This window comes from Podarcis bocagei, assembly GCF_964188305.1.
Source record: "Podarcis bocagei genome assembly, chromosome: 7".
Classification (NCBI taxonomy): Eukaryota; Metazoa; Chordata; class Lepidosauria; order Squamata; family Lacertidae; genus Podarcis; species Podarcis bocagei.
The window spans coordinates 4,778,405-4,799,989 of record NC_138132.1 but is presented as its reverse complement, the minus strand read 5'-3'; the positions used below and the strand labels follow the sequence as shown (position 1 = coordinate 4,799,989).

The window sequence follows — 21,585 nt, the reverse complement described above, 5'->3', positions numbered from 1 at the left end:
GAAAAAATCACATTTTCATTTTGTACTGTTTTATTGATTTCATGTTATGGATCAATGAACTCGTTAGATAATAAAATTCATGTAAAATTGCTGTTTTAGGGGTCACTTTTCATTGTCCTGTTCCTTTTTGCGTTTTAGTTTGTGTGGCTTTTTCGGTTTTTTGACTGTGACTTGTTCTTCATTTTATGGGACTGACTTGTGACTTTGCTTTTGTGACTGTGGCTTGTGACTTCATTTTTGTGACGTGTTTTTGTGACTGTGCAGAACCCAGTTCAGCTACTGGTTGATTGTGTGACTTCAGAAATGGATAAAAGCCCCCCATCCAAACTGACTATCATCAGTGCACGTAAGGAAAAAAAATATGTTAATTTTTTTCATCTAAAATACTGTCTTATTTATTTTATAGTACAGTACATTGATTATTGCCTTAATTTTATGGATCAATGGTCTCGTTAAACAGTAAAATTTGTGTTAAATGGCTGTTTTAGGGGGTGTTTTTCATCGTCTGGAACGGATCAATCCACTTTCCATTACATTCAATGGGAAAGTCCGCTTCAGGTTAAGAACAGACTTCTGGAACCAATTAAGTACTTAAACTGAGGTACCACTGTATTCTGTTGGGAGCCACCCAGAGTGGCATGGGCAACCCAGTTTGATGGCACATGGGTGGCATACAAATAATAAAGTTGTTGTTGTTGTTGTTGGGCATACAAATAATAAAGTTGTTGTTGTTGTTCTCTTGTTCAGCTTGTGGTCTACTACGACCCCTAGATCCATGAAAGTTAAGTACACTTCAGGTTTGCAGCTGCGTGTGGCTAAATTAGGTAAGAAAAACCAACTCATAAAAAAACACACACACAGTAAAATTACAGTTACTGTATTGGCCTGAATATAAACTACACCTGCAAATAAGCCGTACCTTTAAAATTCAAGGGAGGGGGAAGTAGGGAAAAAGACAATACCTGAAAATAAGCCGCTCCCTTAAAATCCCGCAGGCACTCACGCCTATAAATGGCAAATGTAGAAGAAAATCCCAAGGGTACCATTCTCCCACGCTCCCGGGTTGCTCTCGGGGGGGGGGAGCCGCGTCGCTTTGATGGCCTTCCCCCCTTCCCCATTATTTCCAGCGGTTTGGGGGAGGCTTGGGAGCTGCGGTTGGGACAGGTGCTGTTGTCCTGCACCCCCAACGCCCCCTTTGGGCAACTGTTTCAGCAGTGATATTATAAAGTCACGAATATAAGCCACACTTTAACTTTTCACAGTCGCAATTTGGGAGGAAAGTGGGGTTTATATTCAGGCCAGTACGGTATATAATAAAATATATTTTGATTGCAAACAAAAAACAAAAACCTTTTCCGTACTAGTTGATGATGCCACTATATTATGAGAGTCATGTTGGGTGCTGAAGAACAGAAAGGGGGTGAATAAGAGGTAGGAGCAAAGCTGAGCTTAGACCTTTTCACCTGGAAGCCTGCAGGTGAATTCCCGTATTTTTTGCTCTATATGACACACTTTTCCCCTCCTAAAAAGTAAGGGGAAATGTGTGTGCGTCTTATGGAGCGAATGCAGGCGGGAGGCTCTGCTCAGCGCTCCCTTTAAAGAGCCGTGTGGAGCGTGTGTGAGGCTCTTGGGGGCATTTCCCCAAGGAGGGAGAAGGGCAAAGGGCTGCCTCCTTGGGGAAAAGGCCCCAAGAGCACACACGCTCCGCTCTTTAAAGGGAGCGCGGCTCTTGGAGGAGCCTTAGCCAAACACAGCCTCTCGTGGGCAGGCTGTGCGTGGCCAAGCAAGAAGCCAGGATCACAGCGATCCGCGCGCAGCCTCCGCAGGGCAGTGGGGAGCCTTCATCCCACTGCCCTGCGGAGGCTTCGCACAGCTATCCCTGGCTTTTGCGGGAGATGGGGGAAGGGACAGAGCGTGTGGCTCTTGCGGGAGGTGGGGGGAAAGCCCCCTTTCACTGAAGCCAGGAGGGCAAGGGGGATCGGTGCGCACCCATCCTGCTTGCTCTCCTTGCTTCAGGGATAGCCCCGCAAAGCCTCCTGAGGAGCGCTCCCTCTAAGCTGGAGGAGCGCTCCCCCTTAGCTCAAGAAGCTTTGCATTGCTTTCTTATTTCTTGTTTTCCTCCCCTAAAAACTACCGTATTTTTCGCTCTATAGGACGCACTTTTTCCCCTCCAAAAATTAAGGGGAAATGTGTGTGCGTCCTATGGAGCGAAGGCAGGCTCCTTGGCTTCAGCGATAGCAACGTGAAGCCTCCGAAGCACAGAGGGAGTGCTCCCTCCGAGCTCCTTGGCTTCGTGTTGCTTTCACTGAAGCCTGGAGAGCCAGAGGGGTCAGTGTGCACCGACCCCTCTCGCTCTCCAGGCTTCAGGGATAGCCACCTGAAGCCAGGAGAGCAAGACTCTACCGGCTTCAGCAGAGAGGAAGAGCTGCGCAGCGACCCTTCAGCCAAGCGGGAGGAGAAATGGAAGGGGCTCCGTTTCTCCTGCCGTTTCGCTGAAGGGGCGCTGAGCAGATAGGGGGAGATTTTTTTTCCTTGTTCTCCCCCTCTAAAACAAGGTGCGTCCTATGATCCAGTGCGTCTATTAGAGCGGAAAATGTGGTACTTCCTTTGCTTTTCTCATGTGAAGGCCACATAACAGGGACACCTGGCTTTATGCCCACATTCCATCATGCTTTATTTGAAAGTCCACAGCCACAGGGCAGGAGCCATGGTTGGGGGTCCACCATGTCGATTCTTGGGACCTGCCAGCGTATAAGAAACAAGAAGTCCAGAAGCAAATGCTGCATGTTTTTCTTTTCTTTTCAGGCGTAAGGTCAAAGCTTAAACACACGTTGCGAGGAGATGGGAATTCAAGAGGCACCAAAGTTCTTTGGGCTCAGCAGAGGAGAGGATGGGAAGGGCAGCAATGGGGAAAGAAGGATGACAAACGCAGAGAAGCATAAACCCAGCCGAAGGAAGCCCAGTCCACAGGTAGGAACAAGGCCTAATTTGAGAGCAAAATCTTGAGCCGGCCCTTACAAAAGCCCTTGGGCGAGGGCCAGGAAAGGGAAGAAGACCGCTCCCCTCTCCCTGCTCAGCTTGTGCAAGAGCACAGTGCAGGGGAGGAAAGATTTGGTTTCCACTCAACGCGGGACGATGCAGAGCTTGTAGAAGGGCGGGATGGTGGCAAAGCCGCACTCCTGGGGGGTTGTGTCAATGTCCTTGGGGTCCACAAGGGGCTTCAGCCGGAATCTCTGCAGGGTGGTGGTGAAAAAAAGGAAGAGCTCCATTCGGGCCAGCGTTTCACCCAGACACACCCGTTTCCCTGCAAGGCGAAAGGGAGAAGAATCAGCAGGGAGGGAAGACATGGGCTTTGGGGTTAGAGGCCAGGTTTAGGTCAAGTCCAACGTCCTTGGGGTGTGAATGGAACAGCTGAAATCCATGTGAATGGAGAGAGGGGAGTTTTCCTCTCTTATAGGACTAAAACCCTGTTGTTGTTTTGACAGATCTCTCTGTGTGAGCGTGTGTGTCATCTAGTGAAACTTAGGGACAGGAGATCTAGGATGGCAAAAGGAAGTATTTCTTCAGACTGTGTATGTAAAATTGGCTTATAGATTCATAGAATCATAGAGCTGGAAGGGAAAATAATCGTCTCCCCCACTCCAACCCCATACTTGTCCCTTACTTTGACCAACCAAAGTTGGCCGCCCCACCAACAACCAATACTTCCTTCCAGCAGATTGTGCCCATATATTTGTTATTAACATCCCCCCACCCCTTTGCACATTTATTTATTATGGTGCGTGTTAGGGAGTAGGGTATGTGTAAACACTACAAACAACCAAGTAAAAGCCACAGTGCAGTGAAGGTTTGTTTTCTGTAGGAGACACAGGTTCACTGTTGTTGCCACTGTGCAGTTCTTGGAGTCACAAGACTCTGTTTACATTCCAGAGATTACGTACTGTTGGAAGTCTCACGGGAGACGGATGTGACATTAGAGGTTTCCTGTTCCTTTGTTTTTTGGTTGCTCTCTGCTCTCACAGAGAGAGGATATGTTTCTTTTCTGTCTGCGTAGCTTAGTAATAAAACTCTTAGCATGTAGCTCATGCTATCTCAGCTCCTTCCCTGTGTTGAATACTCTGTGGAACGGGGAACGTGCTTGGAGCCTTATCAGAGGCTCAGGTTGTTAATTACATCGGAGAAGGGTGATTCCGGAAGAGTCGCTAGGTTGAACGCGTCCGACATTCACAACTTCAAAAAGTGAAGGAGGAGGGGATGGGAGAGGTTCTCATTTCCAAAATAAAAATTTTAAAAGTGTTTAAGACAGGCTTCCTCAATCTCGGCCCTCCAGATGTTTTTGGCCTACAACTCCCATGATCCCTAGCTAGCAGAACCAGTGGTCAGGAATGATGGGAACTGTAGTCTCAAGACATCTGGAGGGCCGAGGTTGAGGAAACCTGGTTTAAGAGGAGGCCTTGGTCTAGTATACCTGAAGGAGCGTCTCCACCCCTATTGTTCTCCCCAGACACTGAGGTCCAGCGCCGAGGGCCTTCTGGCGGTTCCCTCATTGCAAGAAGTGAGGTTACAGGGAACCAAGCAGAGGGCCTTCTCAGTAGTGGCAGCCACCCTGTGGAATGCTCTCCCACCAGATGTCAAAGAGTAAAACAACTACCAGACTTTTAGAAGACATCTGAAGGCAGCCCTTATTAGGGAAGCTTTTAATGTTTAATAGATATTTTAATATTCTGTTGGAAGCCGGCCAGAGTGGCTGGGGAAACCCAGCCAGATGGGCGGGGTATAAATAATAAATTTGTTGTTGTTGTTGTTGTTGTTGTTGCTGTTGTTGTTGTTATTACTAATCTACCTGAGGAGAATGGCATGAAAGCATCGTTCTTCTTGAAGCGCCCATTTTCATCCAGGAAGTTCTCTGGGTTGAAAGCAAATGGGCTTTTAAACTTCTTGGGGTCGAACAGGACAGTGTGGAGCATAGGATAGATTTCTGTCCCCTAGGAAAAAGAGGGAGAGAATATTGAGGTCAGAATTGCTAAGATTCAGGGAAAGTTGAGAGAGAAGCTCTCCACCCCTTCCCTCAACTGGTGGATTGCCAGCCACATTCGACCACCGGCCAACTCCTCCCTGTGACATCTATAGACTGCCCTGACTGAATGTGAAGGCACCACGTGGGTAGCTGATCCACAGAAATCTCATGCTTTCTGGTCAAATGGTCAGTTGATCTACAGGTCCCCGTCCCCCGACTCTACAGAAGCATCACTGTGGGCATCCGTCTGGGGTCAGGGAGGCATTCCATCTCTGGCTGTAGTTCAGCTTAAGCCAAGAGGAGGTCCAGCCTTGCCATTAGGCAGAGTGAGCCAGCTGCTTCAAGCTTCATGTCTGGAGGGTGAGGACTAGAGGCCAGGTGTTGGAGGACAGATGTCCCCCCCACCATAGCTGTCAACCGTCCCTTATTTGGCGGGAAAGTCCCTTATCCCAGAGCTGTGTCCCGCTGCTGTCCCTTATTGATGATGTCCCTTAAATTTCCCGGGTTTCAAAGGACGCAGCTCCTCTCCCTCCCTCCCTGCCAGCCAGGGAGGAGGGAGGCTCCAACTGTGTTGCTTGGCTGTGTTGCTCACCCAATAAGGAGTCTAAGAACGACTGGGGGGTGGAGCTTGCATGCCTTGTGCCGATCAAATCAGCCGCGTTGCCTGGGGACTCGCCTTTGCTCAGCGCTTCCCAGCGGAGAGGTGGCGGTGGTTTTCCTTGCTGCATCCCCCTTTGCCGGGTTGCTGCGCTGTGGGAACCACCGCTTGAGGCTTCGTTTGGCTGCTGGCTGGGCTCAGAAGTTGAACATGTGTGCTGTGCTCTGAAAATCCCTTATTTTGGCGGCTGATCCCTTATTTTTGAGGCTGCTGGTCCCTTATTTTCAAATCTGTAAGTTGACAGCTATGTTCCCCATGCACCCTGTAAACTAGCCGCAGTGTGAGACTTTACCAACTGGGTCCTGGTCATCCTTTGAGGATTGGCTGTTGTGTTGTGGTTGTTTTTAAGTGCTATGTTGGCAGCTTTTGCCAACCTGGTGCCCTGTAGATGTTTTGAAATGCAACACTGGTCAATCCCAGACAGCATGGCCATGCGAGACACCTCGAGGGCACTAGCTTGGTGCAGGCTGCTTAACGGATTGGCAAATCTTTTAGACTCTCCTGGAGGGCGTCCAGTCCTTTTCCTTTGCCAAATACCCGCCAATAACAGGAGCCAACATCACCTCATCCTGCCTCCAACAGGTTGATTCTGTGCCGGATGAAGAATCAACTGTTGCGGTTGGGGGCAGATGTTGGTGGCAAGGCACAAATCTGTGAATGTTGCTAAAGCCACTTCCGACCTCGGGAGGCTGGCTTGCGGCCCCGCGCAATCTGGGGGAATCCTCGGGCCGCGTCATCCCCTGAGCCATCCAATCAGCTGGCTCTGGGTGTGTGGCTTGCCCCATTTAAGGCAAGAGCGGCCTGAGATCGCCCTCTTTGAACCGCTCAGCTGCCTGGTTTCCCACCCGCCCACCCTTCAAGGTTTCCTTCTGACCTTGCTATGGACCTCGGTCGGTCACCGTTAAGGGGCCTGGTAGGAATTTTTTCCACTTGGCAAATTGGCACCGGCCATTTGGTTTTTCGCCTACCTTGTAGCAAATCGTCACAACTTTCCTGGGATTGGCGGTTAGGCATTGGTAGGGGTATTGTTATGCAGATCTGTTGGGGGGAGGAGCGCCATCACCTCCCCCAAATATGGAAGGGTAGTCTGGTAAAGGATTCCGGGGGGTGTTGCCTCGTCCTGAAGCCTATGGAGGTCAGGGCCTAAAGCACACCCCCGACCCCGGGGGAGTTACCTAGTTGATGTGCATCAGCAGGGCTCCCCCTGCTGGTGTTAACCCTTCCCAGTCTTCAAGCAAACAGACTGAAGCCGGATAGTCTGATAGGACCAATGCCTAAGCCAATACCGCTCTTACCTGTAACCAATAAAGTTGTGGCCAGTTTTTAGCCCATTAACCTTAATTATGGTGTCGTGTGTTGTTCTTTCCACTGGTGGGAGGTGGGAACTCGCCACGCAATCTCTTCTAAACAACAACAACAACAACAACCCATTGTCTTGTGTCCCACACACCTTTTATCCCCTCTGCCCCACAACTGATACCTTAGGGATGATGTAGCCTCTGAATTCAGTGTCGCGCATCACAGAGTGGGCCACGTTCATGGGGATGAGATCACTGACCCTCTGCACTTCGTGGATGACAGCGTCCACATAAGGCATCTGGCTCCGGTCTTCAACGTTGGGGGCACGGTTCTGGCCAATCACTTGGTCAATCTCCTGGTGCATTTTTGCTGTCCAATGCATTTAGATCAGAGAAGGGTCAGAGAATCAGAGTTGGAAGGGACCACGAGGCTCATCTAGCCCAACCCACTGTAATGCAAGAATCTTTGGCCCAACATGGGGCTTGAATCCACGACCCCGAGTCTCGTAGTCCACTGCCTGAGCTATCCGTTTACAGTGGCACCTCTGCTGGGTCAGGCCAAAGGGGGACCCAGGCATTCCAGCAACCTGGTCTCCCTGTCACCAACTAAACATCAGCATGACCTGAATGTAACAGCACTCTCTTGACTTGCAGTTCCCAGCAACTGGGGCCCAGAAGCATATCTGCCTCCAACAGTGAAAGTACAACATAGCCCTAGTGATTAAGAGCCATGGTTTGTCTTATTCTCCATGGGTTGGTCTAGTCCTCTTTTAAATCTGTCCCAGTGGCTATCACAACATCTTGTGTCAGTGAGTTCCATAGTTCATCACTGTGTAACCCCAACATTTAGCTTCACTGGATTACTCTGTTGGGTTAGAACTGTTCCTGCCCACTTTCTCCACACCAAGCCTAACTTTACACACCTCTCTCGTATCTCCCCCTTACTTACTCACTCCCCAGCCCCTAACAAGCTAGGTTGGGCTTTAATCAGCCTGGCGGCAGTGTGCTGGTTCCCTTCCTTACCTTGCACTTCGGGGTGTTTCATCAGAAACAGAAACCCATATCTCAGGGTGGAGCTGACGGTCTCCGTCCCAGCAAAGAACAAATTGAGTGTGGTGAGTTCTAGGTTCTTGGTGTTGAATTCGCTGGACGGGTTGCCTTTCTCCTGAAGACAAACAGGAAGCCAATGTCATCAGGATTCCCCCATGGGGGTGAGACGTAGGGGGAGTTGGTTTCAGGGCTGCTGCCTCTGTTAAAGTCCTTTTATGGAAGAAGGACGTCACTTGTCTGATGGGGGTGAAGAGAAACTAGGCAAGCTGGACACATGTCACCCCATCAGATCATTAATGATAATGGTGATAAATTTCTTATGCCCCACCCATTGGACTGGGTTGCCCCGGCCACTCTGGGTGGCTTCCAACAAAAATACGGAAAACTAACAACAACCAGTGAAAGCTTCTCAAGCTAGGGCTGCCTCCAGATGTCTGTGAAAAATTATATAGCTGTGGAACTCTGACGTTTTCCAGGAGGGCTTTCCATGGGGTGGGTGTGACTATCAAAAAGGTCTTCTGTATGTTAGAATTCCTGCTCCGTGATTGCAGTCATGGGATTGTTGTCTATCACATGACGGTGGATGTTTCGACTCCACAGAGTGGGAAGTGACGGAGACAGGATGTTTGTGTTCCTGTGTTCCGTGAAGTGGGACTATTCTCCTTTGTTCTTTTTCTCTTTCTTGTCTGATGCCATAGAGAGAGGGAGCCATGTTGCAGTGCTCCGTGTGTGTTTATATGTAAATAAAGTAGATTAGCCAAAATGCTGATGTCTGTCACGCGAACTGGAGTTGCGGGCTTCACGGCCCCGGCCCAAGCCCCCGCACAATTAGGGGGGATTCCAGGCCGCTTCACCTCCTGGCCAGCCAAATCGGCTGACTCTAGGGGTGTGGCCTGCCCTATTTAAACCAGGGCGCAGCCAGGGATCTCCCTCTTTGCCGCCTGCCAGCTGTTCCTGCTTTTCCCACCCTACTGCCCTTTTTGACCTTGCTATGGACCTTGGTTGGTCACCGTTGAGCGGCCTGGTAGGAATTTTTCCACCTGGCAAATTGGCACCAGCCAATTGGTTTTCGCCTACCTCATAGCAAATCGTCACAACTTTCTTGGTATTGGTGGTAAGGTATTGGTATTGCTCTGTAGATGGAAGAGGGGAGGTAGCGCCATCACCTACCCCGCATATTAAAGAGTAGACCGATAAAGGATTCTGGGGGAGCGTGGCCCTGTCCGAAGCCTAAGGAGGTGAGGGCCTAAGGCACACCCCCAGTCGGTGACCCCGGGGGAGTTCCCAGTTGATGTGCATCAGCAGGACTCCCCCTACTGGTGGTTAACCCTTCCTGGACTTCTAGCGGACGGGCTGAAGTCGGATATAGTCGGTTAGGAGCAATGCCTAAGCCAATACCACTCATCACCTGTAACCATCACCTGCACACTCTAGGTTCACCAGTGACTGAAATGGTGGCACACCTGATCATGAAGCAGTTGCGACTTCCGGGTTAGCGCGGAAGGCAAATGGTGGATTCCCTCCGAGCTCTGGAGGGAATCTGCTCCGTGGAAGACGGGTCCTGCCGCGGCGGTGACGCGGGGACCCTCAGAAACCACAGGCGCGGAAGCCCAGTATACCTGAAGGAGCGTCTCCACCCCCATCGTTCTGCCCGGACACTGAGGTCCAGCGCCGAGGGCCTTCTGGCGGTTCCCTCATTGCGAGAAGCGAAGCTACAGGGAACCAGGCAGAGGGCCTTTTCGGTGGTGGCGCCCGCCCTGTGGAATGCCCTCCCATCGGATGTCAAGGTGATGGACAACTACCTGACATTCAGAAAACATCTTAAGGCGGCCCTGTTCAGGGAAGCTTTTAATGTATGATATTTTAGTGTTTTTTGGTTTCTGTGGAAGCCGCCCAGAGTGGCTGGGGAAACCCAGCCAGATGGGCGGGGTACAAATAATAAATTATTATTATTATTATTATTGGTGACTCAGCGGGCACCATTTGCGCCCCCCCGACCCACGAAGAAGCCTTTTTGAAGGCTTCGGAGCGGGTGACGGAGAGTGGCACGGTGCTGTGAGTAAACCACTTCTTCTACGGAGTGAAGCCGCAAGCCATGGCCGGAGAGTGCTGACTTTTTTCCTTGAACATTCGGACTGCAAAAAGTAACAACCCGTGAGTAGTACGGAAATTGGACTTAAAAATCTCATTTCATTGGAATTCGGTACGATCGGGGGAAGCGTTAAAAGGAAGTCCCCCCACCCCCGTCTTGCAGATAATTTAAAGCAAGAATTGGATAACTGAGGTCGAGAGACCACTTCTCTCTGTGAGAGACAAAAGTTATTAATTCCACGATTTGGCATTTCAAGTTTTGTGCTGGAGGATGAGAATTGATTTTTAGGAGTTGACGTGCAACCCCCCGGGATCCGGGAGCGATCCGCGAGAGAGCCTGTTGAGGAGATACAAAGAGTTTGACAGCTGTCAAACGAGCTGTCAAATTTTGGAAAATTTGTTTCTTGCTATTTCTGCTGGTTAGTTTTGATTTACCTGACTTTAAGTTGTTGAAAATAAAGAAGATACAAAATAAAAACCTGACTGTTGGAGAAAGAATACAAAGTAACTAGAATCCCTTTAGAGGGGGTTCTGAGACATTACAATGGCTGCAGATGGAAAAATACAGGCTGAATTGGATAGGACATTCTTTCTCCTGGGAAAGTTGCTAGATCAGAGTAAAGCTTTGGCTACAGACCCAACGACCTTGAATTCTAAAGTAAATAAATTTGTGGACTGTGCCAAGGACTTGACTCAAGAAAATTCTGCAGCTAAACAGGAGGAGACACGTGTTGAATTGGAGGAGTGGGAAGGAGGAGCTGAATTGCCGCAGGAGAAAAAGGACAACCAGAGGCCTGAAAGAATGGATTATAAAGAAAACAAGAAGTGGATGATGAGAATGTGGTTTGAATTTGAGAATCGAGATTGGAGAGATCTTCCTATGGGGAGGTCGGAAGACGTACGGATTACAAATTTGATTAAGACGAAAATTGGAGCTCTTGGGACACTTGGGACATTTGGACTTAAAAGGAACAAGAAATATGATTTGGGCTCCGATTTTGAATATGGAGGTCTGGTTGGAAGAAACATAGATCCCACTGGGACAGAGCTTCTCCGAGATCCGATGTCCAACATAAAGGATTACAAACAAAACCGGCAGAGAGGGACTGAGAGAGATTTGAGAGCCTCGGACGTGAGGAATCCAGGCTGAGAACTGATAGACTGATGGATATTCTTTGGGGATCAAAACTGGGAAAGGGGGGGGCGAGAGCCTTGGAATCCAAAGGGTGTATAATCATATCTTGTTTTATGTTATTATGGTCTTTATTCCTTTAATTAGTTTAAAAATTGGGAAATTTGTGGAAGGGAATGTGGGTCGACCTTAGAAAAGGATTTAAATGATGAGCATCATGGTTTAATTGAGGTTTAAAACTAAAATCTGGTAAATTAAGAAGAATTAAGTAAAATATTAATGAGGTAAAAGTTGGAGATAAGAACTTGCTGAGTTAACTATTGGAATTGGGATGCAAGAAGGGGAGGTGTGGGGAAGTCATGGAAAGTGGTTAAGAAAATAAGGTTTTGAATTTATGCATGTTTGTCTTTGTGTTTGTGTGTTTGTGTTATGTCTATATAAACTATGAAAACCCAATAAAAATTTTATTTTAAAAAAAGATCATGAAGCAGTTGCAAAGTGTATTAGCAGCAAGGTGTGTGTTAGCAAGCAGCAGAATCTGCAGAGCCCCTGTAGCAGTCCAGAGATCGCATCTCTTTGTAAGTGATGTGTGTCTTAGTGAGCCTTGTGTGAACCCTACAGCTCCCTGTGGAAATCCCACCTCATGTCATACGCCAACAAGGGTACCTTTTCCATCTGGATGAGGAAGCAGTCAATGAAGTCACGAGGGGCATTGAGGTCAAGGGTCTCCTTGTTCTTCTCCACTCTCTTGGCAATGTAGGCTCTCATGTCTTCCAGAATGTCATAGATCTTGGTGTGTGGCCCTGGAAAGTACTTCAGAATGCTGGCATACATGTCATAGAACTGCAAGAAGAAAAAAAAGGCACCGGCAGCTGACCAGGAATGCCTCCTGAGGGTCAGGAGAGCTTCCTTGCAAGCCAAGGAGGCCCCACTAGATGATAAGTAGCTGTTATAAACTACGGCTGGCTTTGAGACCCTTGCCCAGCCTGGTGCCTTTCTGCTCTCCACATGAGCTTAGACTCCAAATCCCATCAGGCACAGAGCACAGCCTGCAAGGCCAATGCTCAGGGATGATTAAGATGATGGGAGCTCCATTCCAACCATATCAGGAGGGTGTCTGATTGGGAAATGGATTCGTGGTCTGTCTGCTTTGAGACCGGGTACCTGAGACCAGGCGGTGCTAATCTCCCGGAAGCTGTCATTCATCATCTTCATCAGGGCCTGGAAATCCTTGTCTTCGTAGTCAAAGCGGTCGCCAAAGACGATGGAGCAGATAACGTTGGAGACGGCGCGGCTGAGGGTGAAGGTGGGGTCGAAAGGCTTCTCTGCAATGCCAGGGAAGGAAGAGGCATTGTGCTGAAGGGGCCAGGATATCTTGGGAAGTGTGAGGAACTGTGGAACACCTGCAAAGTCCTCTCCCAAACTATTCTCAAAAGATCATCTGCAGTACCCACCCAGAACTTGAGATACCTATTGCTGACCAGGCTACTAGAATGAAGACCTTCGCTGGCTATGGAGCAGCCTTCCCAGAGAGCTCTCTCAGCGCTATCATTAGGGTCTCTCTCTTGTTGCATCTGGTGAATGTCTTTTTACTCACCCAGGCCTTTTAAACAATTTGTGCTGTGGCTCTGGGCCTCCCAACCATGTTTCATTGCATATTTGCCACAGAGGACTATTCCGAACTCTACTTTTATTGGATAATAGTATTATGCGTGTTAGGGATGCGGGTGGCGCTGTGGGTTAAACCACAGAGCCTAGGACTTGCCGATCAGAAGGTCGGCAGTTCGAATCCCCACAACGGGGTGAGCTCCCGTTGCTCAGTCCCTGCTCCTGCCAACCTAGCAGTTTGAAAGCACGTCAAAGTAAATAGGTACCGCTCTGGCGGGAAGGTAAACGGCGTGGCCGACTCTGGGGTTGCGGCGCTCATCTCGCTCTACTGGCCGAGGGAGCCGGTATACAGTTTCCGGGTCATGTGGCCAGCAGGAGTAAGCCGCTTCTGGTGAAACAGAGCAGCACACGGAAACGCCGTTTACCTTCCCGCCGGAGTGGTACCTATTGATCTACTTGCACTTTGACGTGCTTTCGAACTGCTAGGTTGGCAGGAGCAGAGACCGAGCAATGGGAGCTCACCCTGTCGCGGGGATTCGAACTGCCGACCTTCTGATCGGCAAGTCCTAGACTCTGTGGTTTAACACACAGGGCCACCCGCATCCCGCTTTATCTCTGCTTACCAGTTATTTTGGGGGCAATGTATGTGCTCTTTCCTCCCTGCCTGTTATCCTTCTTGAGCCCAGAAATTGTCATTGCCTTTGGGACAAAACGGCTTCCTTTCCCCAGCCTGTCTGGGCTTTGGAGCTCGTGCTTCCGTGCGCTGCTCTGGTTCGCCACATGACCCACAAGCTGTACGCCGGCTCCCTTGGCCAGTAGAGCGAGATGAGCGCCGCAACTCCAGACCGTTAGCTCCAGTCATGGCCAACTCTGGGGTTGTGGCGCTCATCTCTCTTTATTGGCCGAGGGAGCCGGCGTACAGCTTCTGGGTCATGTGGCCAGCATGACTAAGCCGCTTCTGGCGAACCAGAGCAGCGCACGGAAACGCCGTTTACCTCCCTGCCAGAGCAGTACCTATTTATCTACTTGCACTTTGACGTGCTTTCGAACTGCTAGGTTGGCAGGAGCAGGGACCGAGCAATGGGAGCTCACCCCGTCGTGGGGATTTGAACTGCCGACCTTCTGATCGGCAAGTCCTAGGATCTGTAGTTTAACCCACAGCACCACCCGCGTCTCCCTATCTCTACTTATCCGTTATTTGGGGGGCAATGTATGTGCTCTTCCCTCCCTGCCCGTTATCCTTCTGGAGCCCAGAAATTGTCACTGCCTTTGGGACAAAAAGGCTTCCCTTCCCCAGCCTGTCTGGGCTTTGGAGCTTGTGGTTCTGCCCAGCCTGGTGGGACTGCTGACCTCCTCTTCCCTGCCCTTCACTTGGCCTACTCACCTTTGGTCTTATGAAATTCCTCCAGCAGGAACTGGGCTTCCTCCCGGATCCGATCCTCAATTGTTTTTTTCCCCATGCCAAAATTCCTCAAGACAGTGAGGGAGAAGCGTCGCAGCTGCTTCCAGCGCTCTCCCTCAGAAAACACCACCCCTGCAGGTATGGGGAGGAGAAAGGGGAGAGGGATTGAATAGCAGCCAGGAAACAGCAGACACAAGACTCCTGTGTTGCAAGTCGGACCACCCTGGGTTACTCCTCCTCACCATAACCATCAAAGGTCCTTTGCAGAGTGGGGTTGGTTTTCCTTCCGCTAAATTCCTCTGCCTTGTCTATCAGGGCCTCCTTCACAGCTTCATGTCCACAGAGGACCACAATCGGGCGATTTCCAAAGTAGACGGTGAACACTGGGCCGTATTTGTCGCGCAGCTGCACAGGAGAAAGGCCAAAGGCTACTTTTTAAAATTTTAAAAACAGAACAGTCTTTAATCCACTGCTTCTTTTTCTTACAATTCATTGGCACTCTTACAAAAGCCGACAGCATAAATGCTGGAATCAGTCTGATCCAACAGGGCAGTGGGAACATTCATCTCTGTGTTAAAATATGTTCACTGAACTCCACCAGTCTCTCATTTTGTGGGAAGGAGAGATATGCCAGGCAGGAGGCTTTCGGCACATGCTCAGAGGGCCTCTACCTGCCACCAAAATGCACTTTATCAAGCAAGGGGACAAAATGCATGAAAGCAAGTTTCCATTCCTGTTTTGATAAAATTTTGAGATTGGTATGTCTCACACAGACTGGCTCTGCAAGTGTCAAGATGCTCGTGGGACAGTTCTGCAAGGTTAAATGCCATTTCTGACTAAACCCTCTTGTGGTGTGTGGACAGAAATGGTTTTAATGTTGTCTTTTGAAATGGCTCTGACCCAGAAGGCTCTAAAACGTGACTCTAGGCTGAAAATGCAATTCTAGGCTTCCTCCACAGAGGTTTAGTCTCCAGATCAAGGGAAGTCATAGTACTGCTTTATTCCACCTTATTCAGAGCCCACCTGGAGTCCTATGTCCAGCTTTGGGGCACCACAGTTGAAGAAGGATATTGACAGAGGAGGGCAACTAAGATGATCAAGAGTCTGGAAGACAAGCCTTATTTATGAGGAATGTTTGAGGGGCATGTTTAGCCTGGAGAAAAGAGGACCAGGAGATGATATGATAGCTTTCTTCAGACACAACTAAACAGCTATCACATGGAAGACGCAACAAGCTTGTTTTCTGCTGCTCTTGGAGGGCTTGGACTGATTCAGACTGCAAGAAAGGATATTCCAACTCCCGGGCGGAGACCCCCCCCCCGACTCCCAAGAGACCACCAGAAGGGAAGGCCACCAACTTTCCAAGACTCAGGAGTATCTCTCCGGTAGTCCTCCCTGGCCGTAAATCTCCCTCAGTTGAGAGAGACCGGGGATAAGCGACCCCTCCCTCCTGAGAGGAGCACACTTGTCTTCTGGCATGTCATAGAAGAAGAGTCAATCGTTGTTCTAAAACTACGATGGGGATGCAGGTGGTGCTGTGGGTAAGACCTCAGTGCCTAGGACTTGCCGATCGCATGGTCGGCGGTTCGAATCCCCGCGGCGGGGTGAGCTCCCGTCGTTCGGTCCCAGCTCCTGCCCACCTAGCAGTTCGAAAGCACCCCCAAGTGCAAGTAGATAAATATGGACCGCTTTATAGCGGGAAGGTAAACAGCGTTTCCGTGTGCTGCGCTGTTGCTGGCTCGCCAGATGCAGCTTCGTCACGCTGGCCACGTGACCCGGAAGTGTCTCCAGACAGCGCTGGCCCCCGGCCTCTTAAGTGAGATGGGCGCACAGCCCTAGAGTCCCACACGACTGGCCTGTACGGGCAGGGGTACCTTTACCTTTACCTATATAAACAGAATCCATCAGCATGTCTGTGCTCTTTGAGCACCAGTACAGAAACAGAAGAGAAGACTCCCTGGAAAAGACCCTGATGTTGGGAAAGATGGAGGGCACAAGGAGAAGGGGACGACAGAGGACGAGATGGTTGGACAGTGTTCTCGAATCTACCAGCATGAGTTTGACCAAACTGTGGGAGGCAGTGGAAGACAGGAGGGCCTGGCGTGCTCTGGTCCAGGGGGTCACGGAGAGGCGGACACAACTAAACAACTAAACAACAACAACACAGAAACAACATCACAAACAGAAGTGAAACTAACTTCCAACAGTACTGAGACTTCCTGTCTCACGCTCTCTCAGACACTGAAGTGATATACAAAACATAGTGCTACTACTGGAGCAGCACAGATGGATAAAAATCCTAACAATATTCACCACAAGCGGACCGGACTGAAGCCTGCTCACTCACGGTCCACTCAGGCAGCTGTACCTCCACCACCCAAGCCACTGATTGGATTATTTGAACTGGGGTTTGGTAGGGTTAGGGTTAGGGTTAGACTGGCATTTACAGACACTTAATCCTTTTTTTGTGGACCATTTTGCTGCTCAAAATCCTCCTCACAGCGTGACGAACTGTTTCAAAAGGACTGGAACAAATTTATATTTTACATGAAAGAAAATTGTAAACATTTGAAAACGTTTGCAGGCTTGCATTGAAATGTTTTGTAATGTAAATATAAGGAACTGAGTTACCAATAACAAGGTGAAATACTGCAATAAGATCGAAGGTAAATAAGTGATTATAGAAATGAGAAGAATATAGAAAGATGTGTGGATGTCAGAAAAAGGGAGGGAAGGAGGTCGATGCTCTTATCGAGTAATAAGCTATAGAATTATGTAACAAAACGTGAACATGAAAAAAGTGGAAAATTCGATAAATATTACTTGGGGGGGGGACACAAAATCCTCCCGCCACCTGATTCATTTCTCTTTGCAGGGGAAAATAAACCACAAGACCTCCAACGAGCTGCCCTGAGGACCCTGCTATTGAACAAAAAAAGTAAGAGTACAAATATTTAAATAAATGGAGACATTTATGAAATATGATGCCAGCAACACCTGAACAAAAAGCCTCACTATATTGACACACCAGTATTTCATCACCAAGGGAACCATAGCTTAGCATCAAAGGGGGGGGTGTTGCTTAACAATTTCCACTGTAATGCGCAGTTCTTGCTCAAAGGCAAATGGTTAAAGCCAAGCGCAACCCGTCTCCTACTCTATCTCCCAACCTCAATTCCAACCCACCTCAACCAACCCTCTCAACTCTCCTGTCTCTCTTCAAATCCTCTCCTTTTAAACACTCCCTCCTGGAACCACGGCCAGTCGGAGGCTGCCGTTCATTAACCATTTGCTGGCCGGGAAAGAAAGAAATGCTTATTGATCCAACCGGTCCAGCAAAACCCAACGTTTTCGTCACACGTGGTTTCGAGTCCCGTGTTGGCAAAAGATCCCTGCATTGCCAGGGGTTGGACTGGATGTCCCGGGTGGTCCCCCTTCCAACTTTACAATTCTAGGATTCTATCCAAAATTAGAGTCTCCAAAAAGCTGCCTGTTGTTTTTTAGCCGTTTAGTCGTGTCCGACTCTTCGTGACCCCCTGGACCAGAGCACGCCAGGCACTCCTGTCTTCCACTGCCTCCCGCAGTTTGGTCAAACTCATGCTGGTAGCTTTGAGAACACTGTTCCACCATCTCGTCCTCTGTCATCCCCTTCTCCTTGTGCCCTCCATCTTTCTGAACATCAGGGTCTCTTCCAGGGAGTCTTCTCTTCTCAGGAGGTGGCCAAAAAGCCTCAGCTTCAGGATCTGTCCTTCCAGTGAGCACTCAGGGCTGATTTCCTTCAGAATGGAGAGGCTTGATCTTCTTGCAGTCCATGGGACTCTCAAGAGTCTCCTCCAGCACCAGAATTCAAAAGCATCCATTCTTCGGCGATCAGTCTTCTTTATGGTCCAGCTCTCACTTCCATACATCACTACTGGGAAAACCATAGCTTTAACTATACGGACCTTATAGTTAAATGCTGTATAGTTAAATGCTGCCTACCAGGATGCAAAACAGGTTGGAAAGTTTAAAAAGAAGGGGAGGGTTGTGAAAGATAACATGTAGGATTGCTGTTGAGTTGTTTAAAAAGAAAAAGAAAAATGCTTTCGGAAGTTAGCAAGAATCATGCTTAGCTTGCTGAGTGCTGAAAGTGCACCTCAATATTTGGTCCTCACAACAACCTTGCAAAGGTAGGCAAGTGGATTTACTAGTGTCACTTCTACTCGCAGTAACGCTCTTTTGGCACCTCCACTTTCCCCAGGAAAACCTGCTCTTTAATCCTGAATCAGAACAAACAGCAATTTGGGTTTTTTGAGGATTACAGTTTGCTCGATTCCTTAGTAAAGAGCGGGCTTTCATGGGGAAAGGACCAGGGCAAAATAGGGAGTGTTCAAACAGGGAGCTTTCAAACACAGACCTGTGCCAAGAAAGGGCAGCGCAAAGGTAAGGATGGGTGAGTCCTAACAGAGTTTTTTGTGTTATTTAACCAAGCTGGCATCAGGCAAATGGGTGAACATATGGATCCAAAGAAAACAGAAGCAAAAGATTACCAAGTGTGTCAACTCTCCTTTTTTAAAAAAATAAAATTTAATGCAGTCTCTGCAAAAAACAAACAAACATAGCATTGATGTTATAGTGTCATTTTACATCATCTTAAAACATTAATGGGTCATTGTAGGCTGTCTACAGACCTGTCTGGAGACGGGTGGGAGAAATTTGCTATCTACCTCCCTTGTGTATGAAAAGAAGGGGAGGCAGGTTTCATCAAAGGTGTCTCTCTTTATAAAAGCTTTTGAACAGACAGGGCAACCGTCATCTACTCTACCCAACTAGAGGCAGGCAGGCAGGGATACAAGGAGAGAGATGGAGGAAGGTGTTTTGGTGAGAGGCAGAGAGACAGGAATATCCAGTAAGCCACAAAGAAGACACAGAGACGCTTAGTTGGGGAAGCACTGTATTTTGAGCATATTCCTGTGCAAGAGAAAGGGTGGAGATGGAAGAGGAGAGAGATGGAGGCAAACTGATGCCTCCGTGCATCTCAATTACTTGAATTTCCCTTTGACTCCTGGGTGCTCCTCTTGCTGCTCTGTTCCTAGAAGGGCTAAGGGAGAAATCTGGTTCCGCTTTCATTAGAAGGCTAATCTACCAACCTTTCACTTTCCCAAACCATGCACAAACTGAAGCACATGGATCCAGGTTCTGCAACGCAGATCTCCAGCCAGACAATGTCAAATGAAGACACCACAGGAAAGGGTGCATGCAAATGAAAATATTCAGGGGGGGGGGAATGTGCACATTAGTCAAAAGGGCACGCAAGGGGGAATGTGTTTATAAGGAGACATTTGCACTAAAACGCTGGTAAATTTCCTTTAAGATTTCTTTTTTTAAAAAAAATAGTTTGCAAATTTCTCTGGAAATATTGAGAACTGAATTTAAGGTTGGAAAACTGAGAAGCAGAGAACCAAAACTGACTGCACCTTCTGCCCCTGGTTCCCCGAGGCAGTCAACTCACCCTGAGGAGGGATTTCAAAGTTTCTGATGACTTGATCTGCAGGAAATTTCCAATCACAGGGAGCGGCATGGGTCCGGGGGGCAGCTTCCCATGGCTCGATATGCTCCTCACTGCTGCCGAAATGAGGAGCCAAGTCAGGCAGATGACAAGAAGGAGAGTTACAATGCTGGCCAGGTCCATGATGGAGGTCACTACCAGTCTGTCGCAGTGCAGACAACTGTCCCATTTTGACAGGGTTCTAGATACTGAATCAAGGCTGGATTTGGCCCCACCTTCTGCGTTATGTAACGCCACAAGGCCAACCTGTTGAGCGCTTTAATCCCAATAAACCTGTGCCAAAAGTTAATCATCTATTTCCTGGTTATCAGGATTGTGAATATTTGTTCCAGGAGCACGAGAGTTTGTGTGCACATTCTTCGTGATGTGGGTAAACGATTTCCATGCCAATTGACTTTAAACTTTTTAATCTAGTGGTTTCTAGTCAAAGGTCATGTTGTCCGCCTTTGAACTCTCCTGATAATTGCTTATTGCTTCCAAAGTTGTTATGAAATTTTATTTTTTGAGGATGATTGCAAGACTAAAAGCCTCCTTTGAGTGGAGGGGCTGGAAGGAAGAAGGATTGGAGAGAGACCTGGCTGGAGTAGAGAGGGAAGCAGCCAGAATCTGAGGAAGGTTGCTCATGGTTAACGTATTCTGTGTTACAGCTAAATAAAAAATTGTTTTCAGCTTGCAGTTTCCAGCTTTCTTCACTAATAGAAGGAACAACACAGGGGTATCAAAAATGTGGCCAGCTAACTAGAACAGAGCATATAACAGCTGAAATATACTTGTTGTTGTTGTTTAGTCGTGTAGTCATGTCCGACTCTTCGTGACCCCGTGGACCAGAGCACACCAGGCCCTCCTGTCTTCCACTGCCTCCTGCAGTTTGGTCAAACTCATGCTGGTAGCTTCGAGAACACTGCCCAACCATCTCGTCCTCTGTCATCCCCTTCTTGTGCCCTCCATCTTTCCCAACATCAGGGTCTTTTCCAGGGAGTCTTCTCTTCTCATGAGGTGGCCAAAGTCTTGGAGCCACAGCTTCAGGATCTGTCCTTCCAGTGAGCACTCGGGGCTGATTTCCTTCAGAATGGAGACGTTTGATCTTCTTGCAGTCCATGGGACTCTCAAGAGTATCCTCCAGCACCAGAATTCAAAAGCATTCATTCTTCGGCGATCAGCCTTCTTTATGGTCCAGCTCTCACTTCCATACATCACTCCTGGAAAATCCATAGCTTTTACTATACGGACTTTTGTTGGCAAGGTTATGTCTCTACATTACTTTACCCCTTCATGGATCACTGCCTTGCCGTGGCGAAGGGGCTTGAATAATTCAGAGAAGCTATGGACTATGCCGAGCAGAGCACCCCAGATGAACAGGTCATAGTGGAGAGTTTTGACCAAATGTGATCCACCTGGAGGAGGAACCGGCAAGGCACTCCAGTATCCCTGCCAAGAAAACTCCATGGAATATACTAGGAACATCTATAACCTGCCGCTGTGGAGCAGAGCGATTAGGTCTAGTGAAAGAGATCCCACCACCTGTGGAACTTGGCACAGACTTTTTGTTACATGATGACTGGGAGCGTGTGTTAGGGTGACTGCCAGTACTGCTGCCCAGCTGCGCACTACTCAGACCGGAGACTCAGATGTACCCGGTTGCTCCAAAATGCTAGGTGGAGGGTCTGGAATACAATCCTGCGTACCAACCATTGAAGCATTCAATAAATCTGGGAAGGTCAAGCCAAAAAGGCATCGGCAATGCTGAGAGTATAAGAGAGGGACGTGTTTGCGACCGAGCT

At 48.7% G+C, this 21,585-nt stretch overlaps 1 protein-coding gene across 1 annotated transcript; it reads right to left on the bottom strand.

Annotated features, from left to right (window-relative positions):
- Window positions 1-3,080: 3,080 nt before the first annotated feature.
- LOC308590483 (cytochrome P450 2G1-like) lies at window positions 3,081-19,985 on the bottom strand. Its single transcript, XM_081200574.1, has 9 exons — window positions 19,748-19,985; window positions 14,499-14,661; window positions 14,239-14,388; window positions 12,411-12,571; window positions 11,913-12,089; window positions 7,997-8,138; window positions 7,156-7,343; window positions 4,844-4,985; window positions 3,081-3,304 (listed from the first exon to the last, which is right to left on the bottom strand). Exons 1-9 carry the CDS (start codon window positions 19,925-19,927, stop codon window positions 3,123-3,125), a joined length of 1,485 nt encoding a protein of 494 aa, XP_081056700.1. The 5' UTR covers window positions 19,928-19,985; the 3' UTR covers window positions 3,081-3,122.
- Between the last annotated feature and the right edge of the window lie 1,600 nt (window positions 19,986-21,585).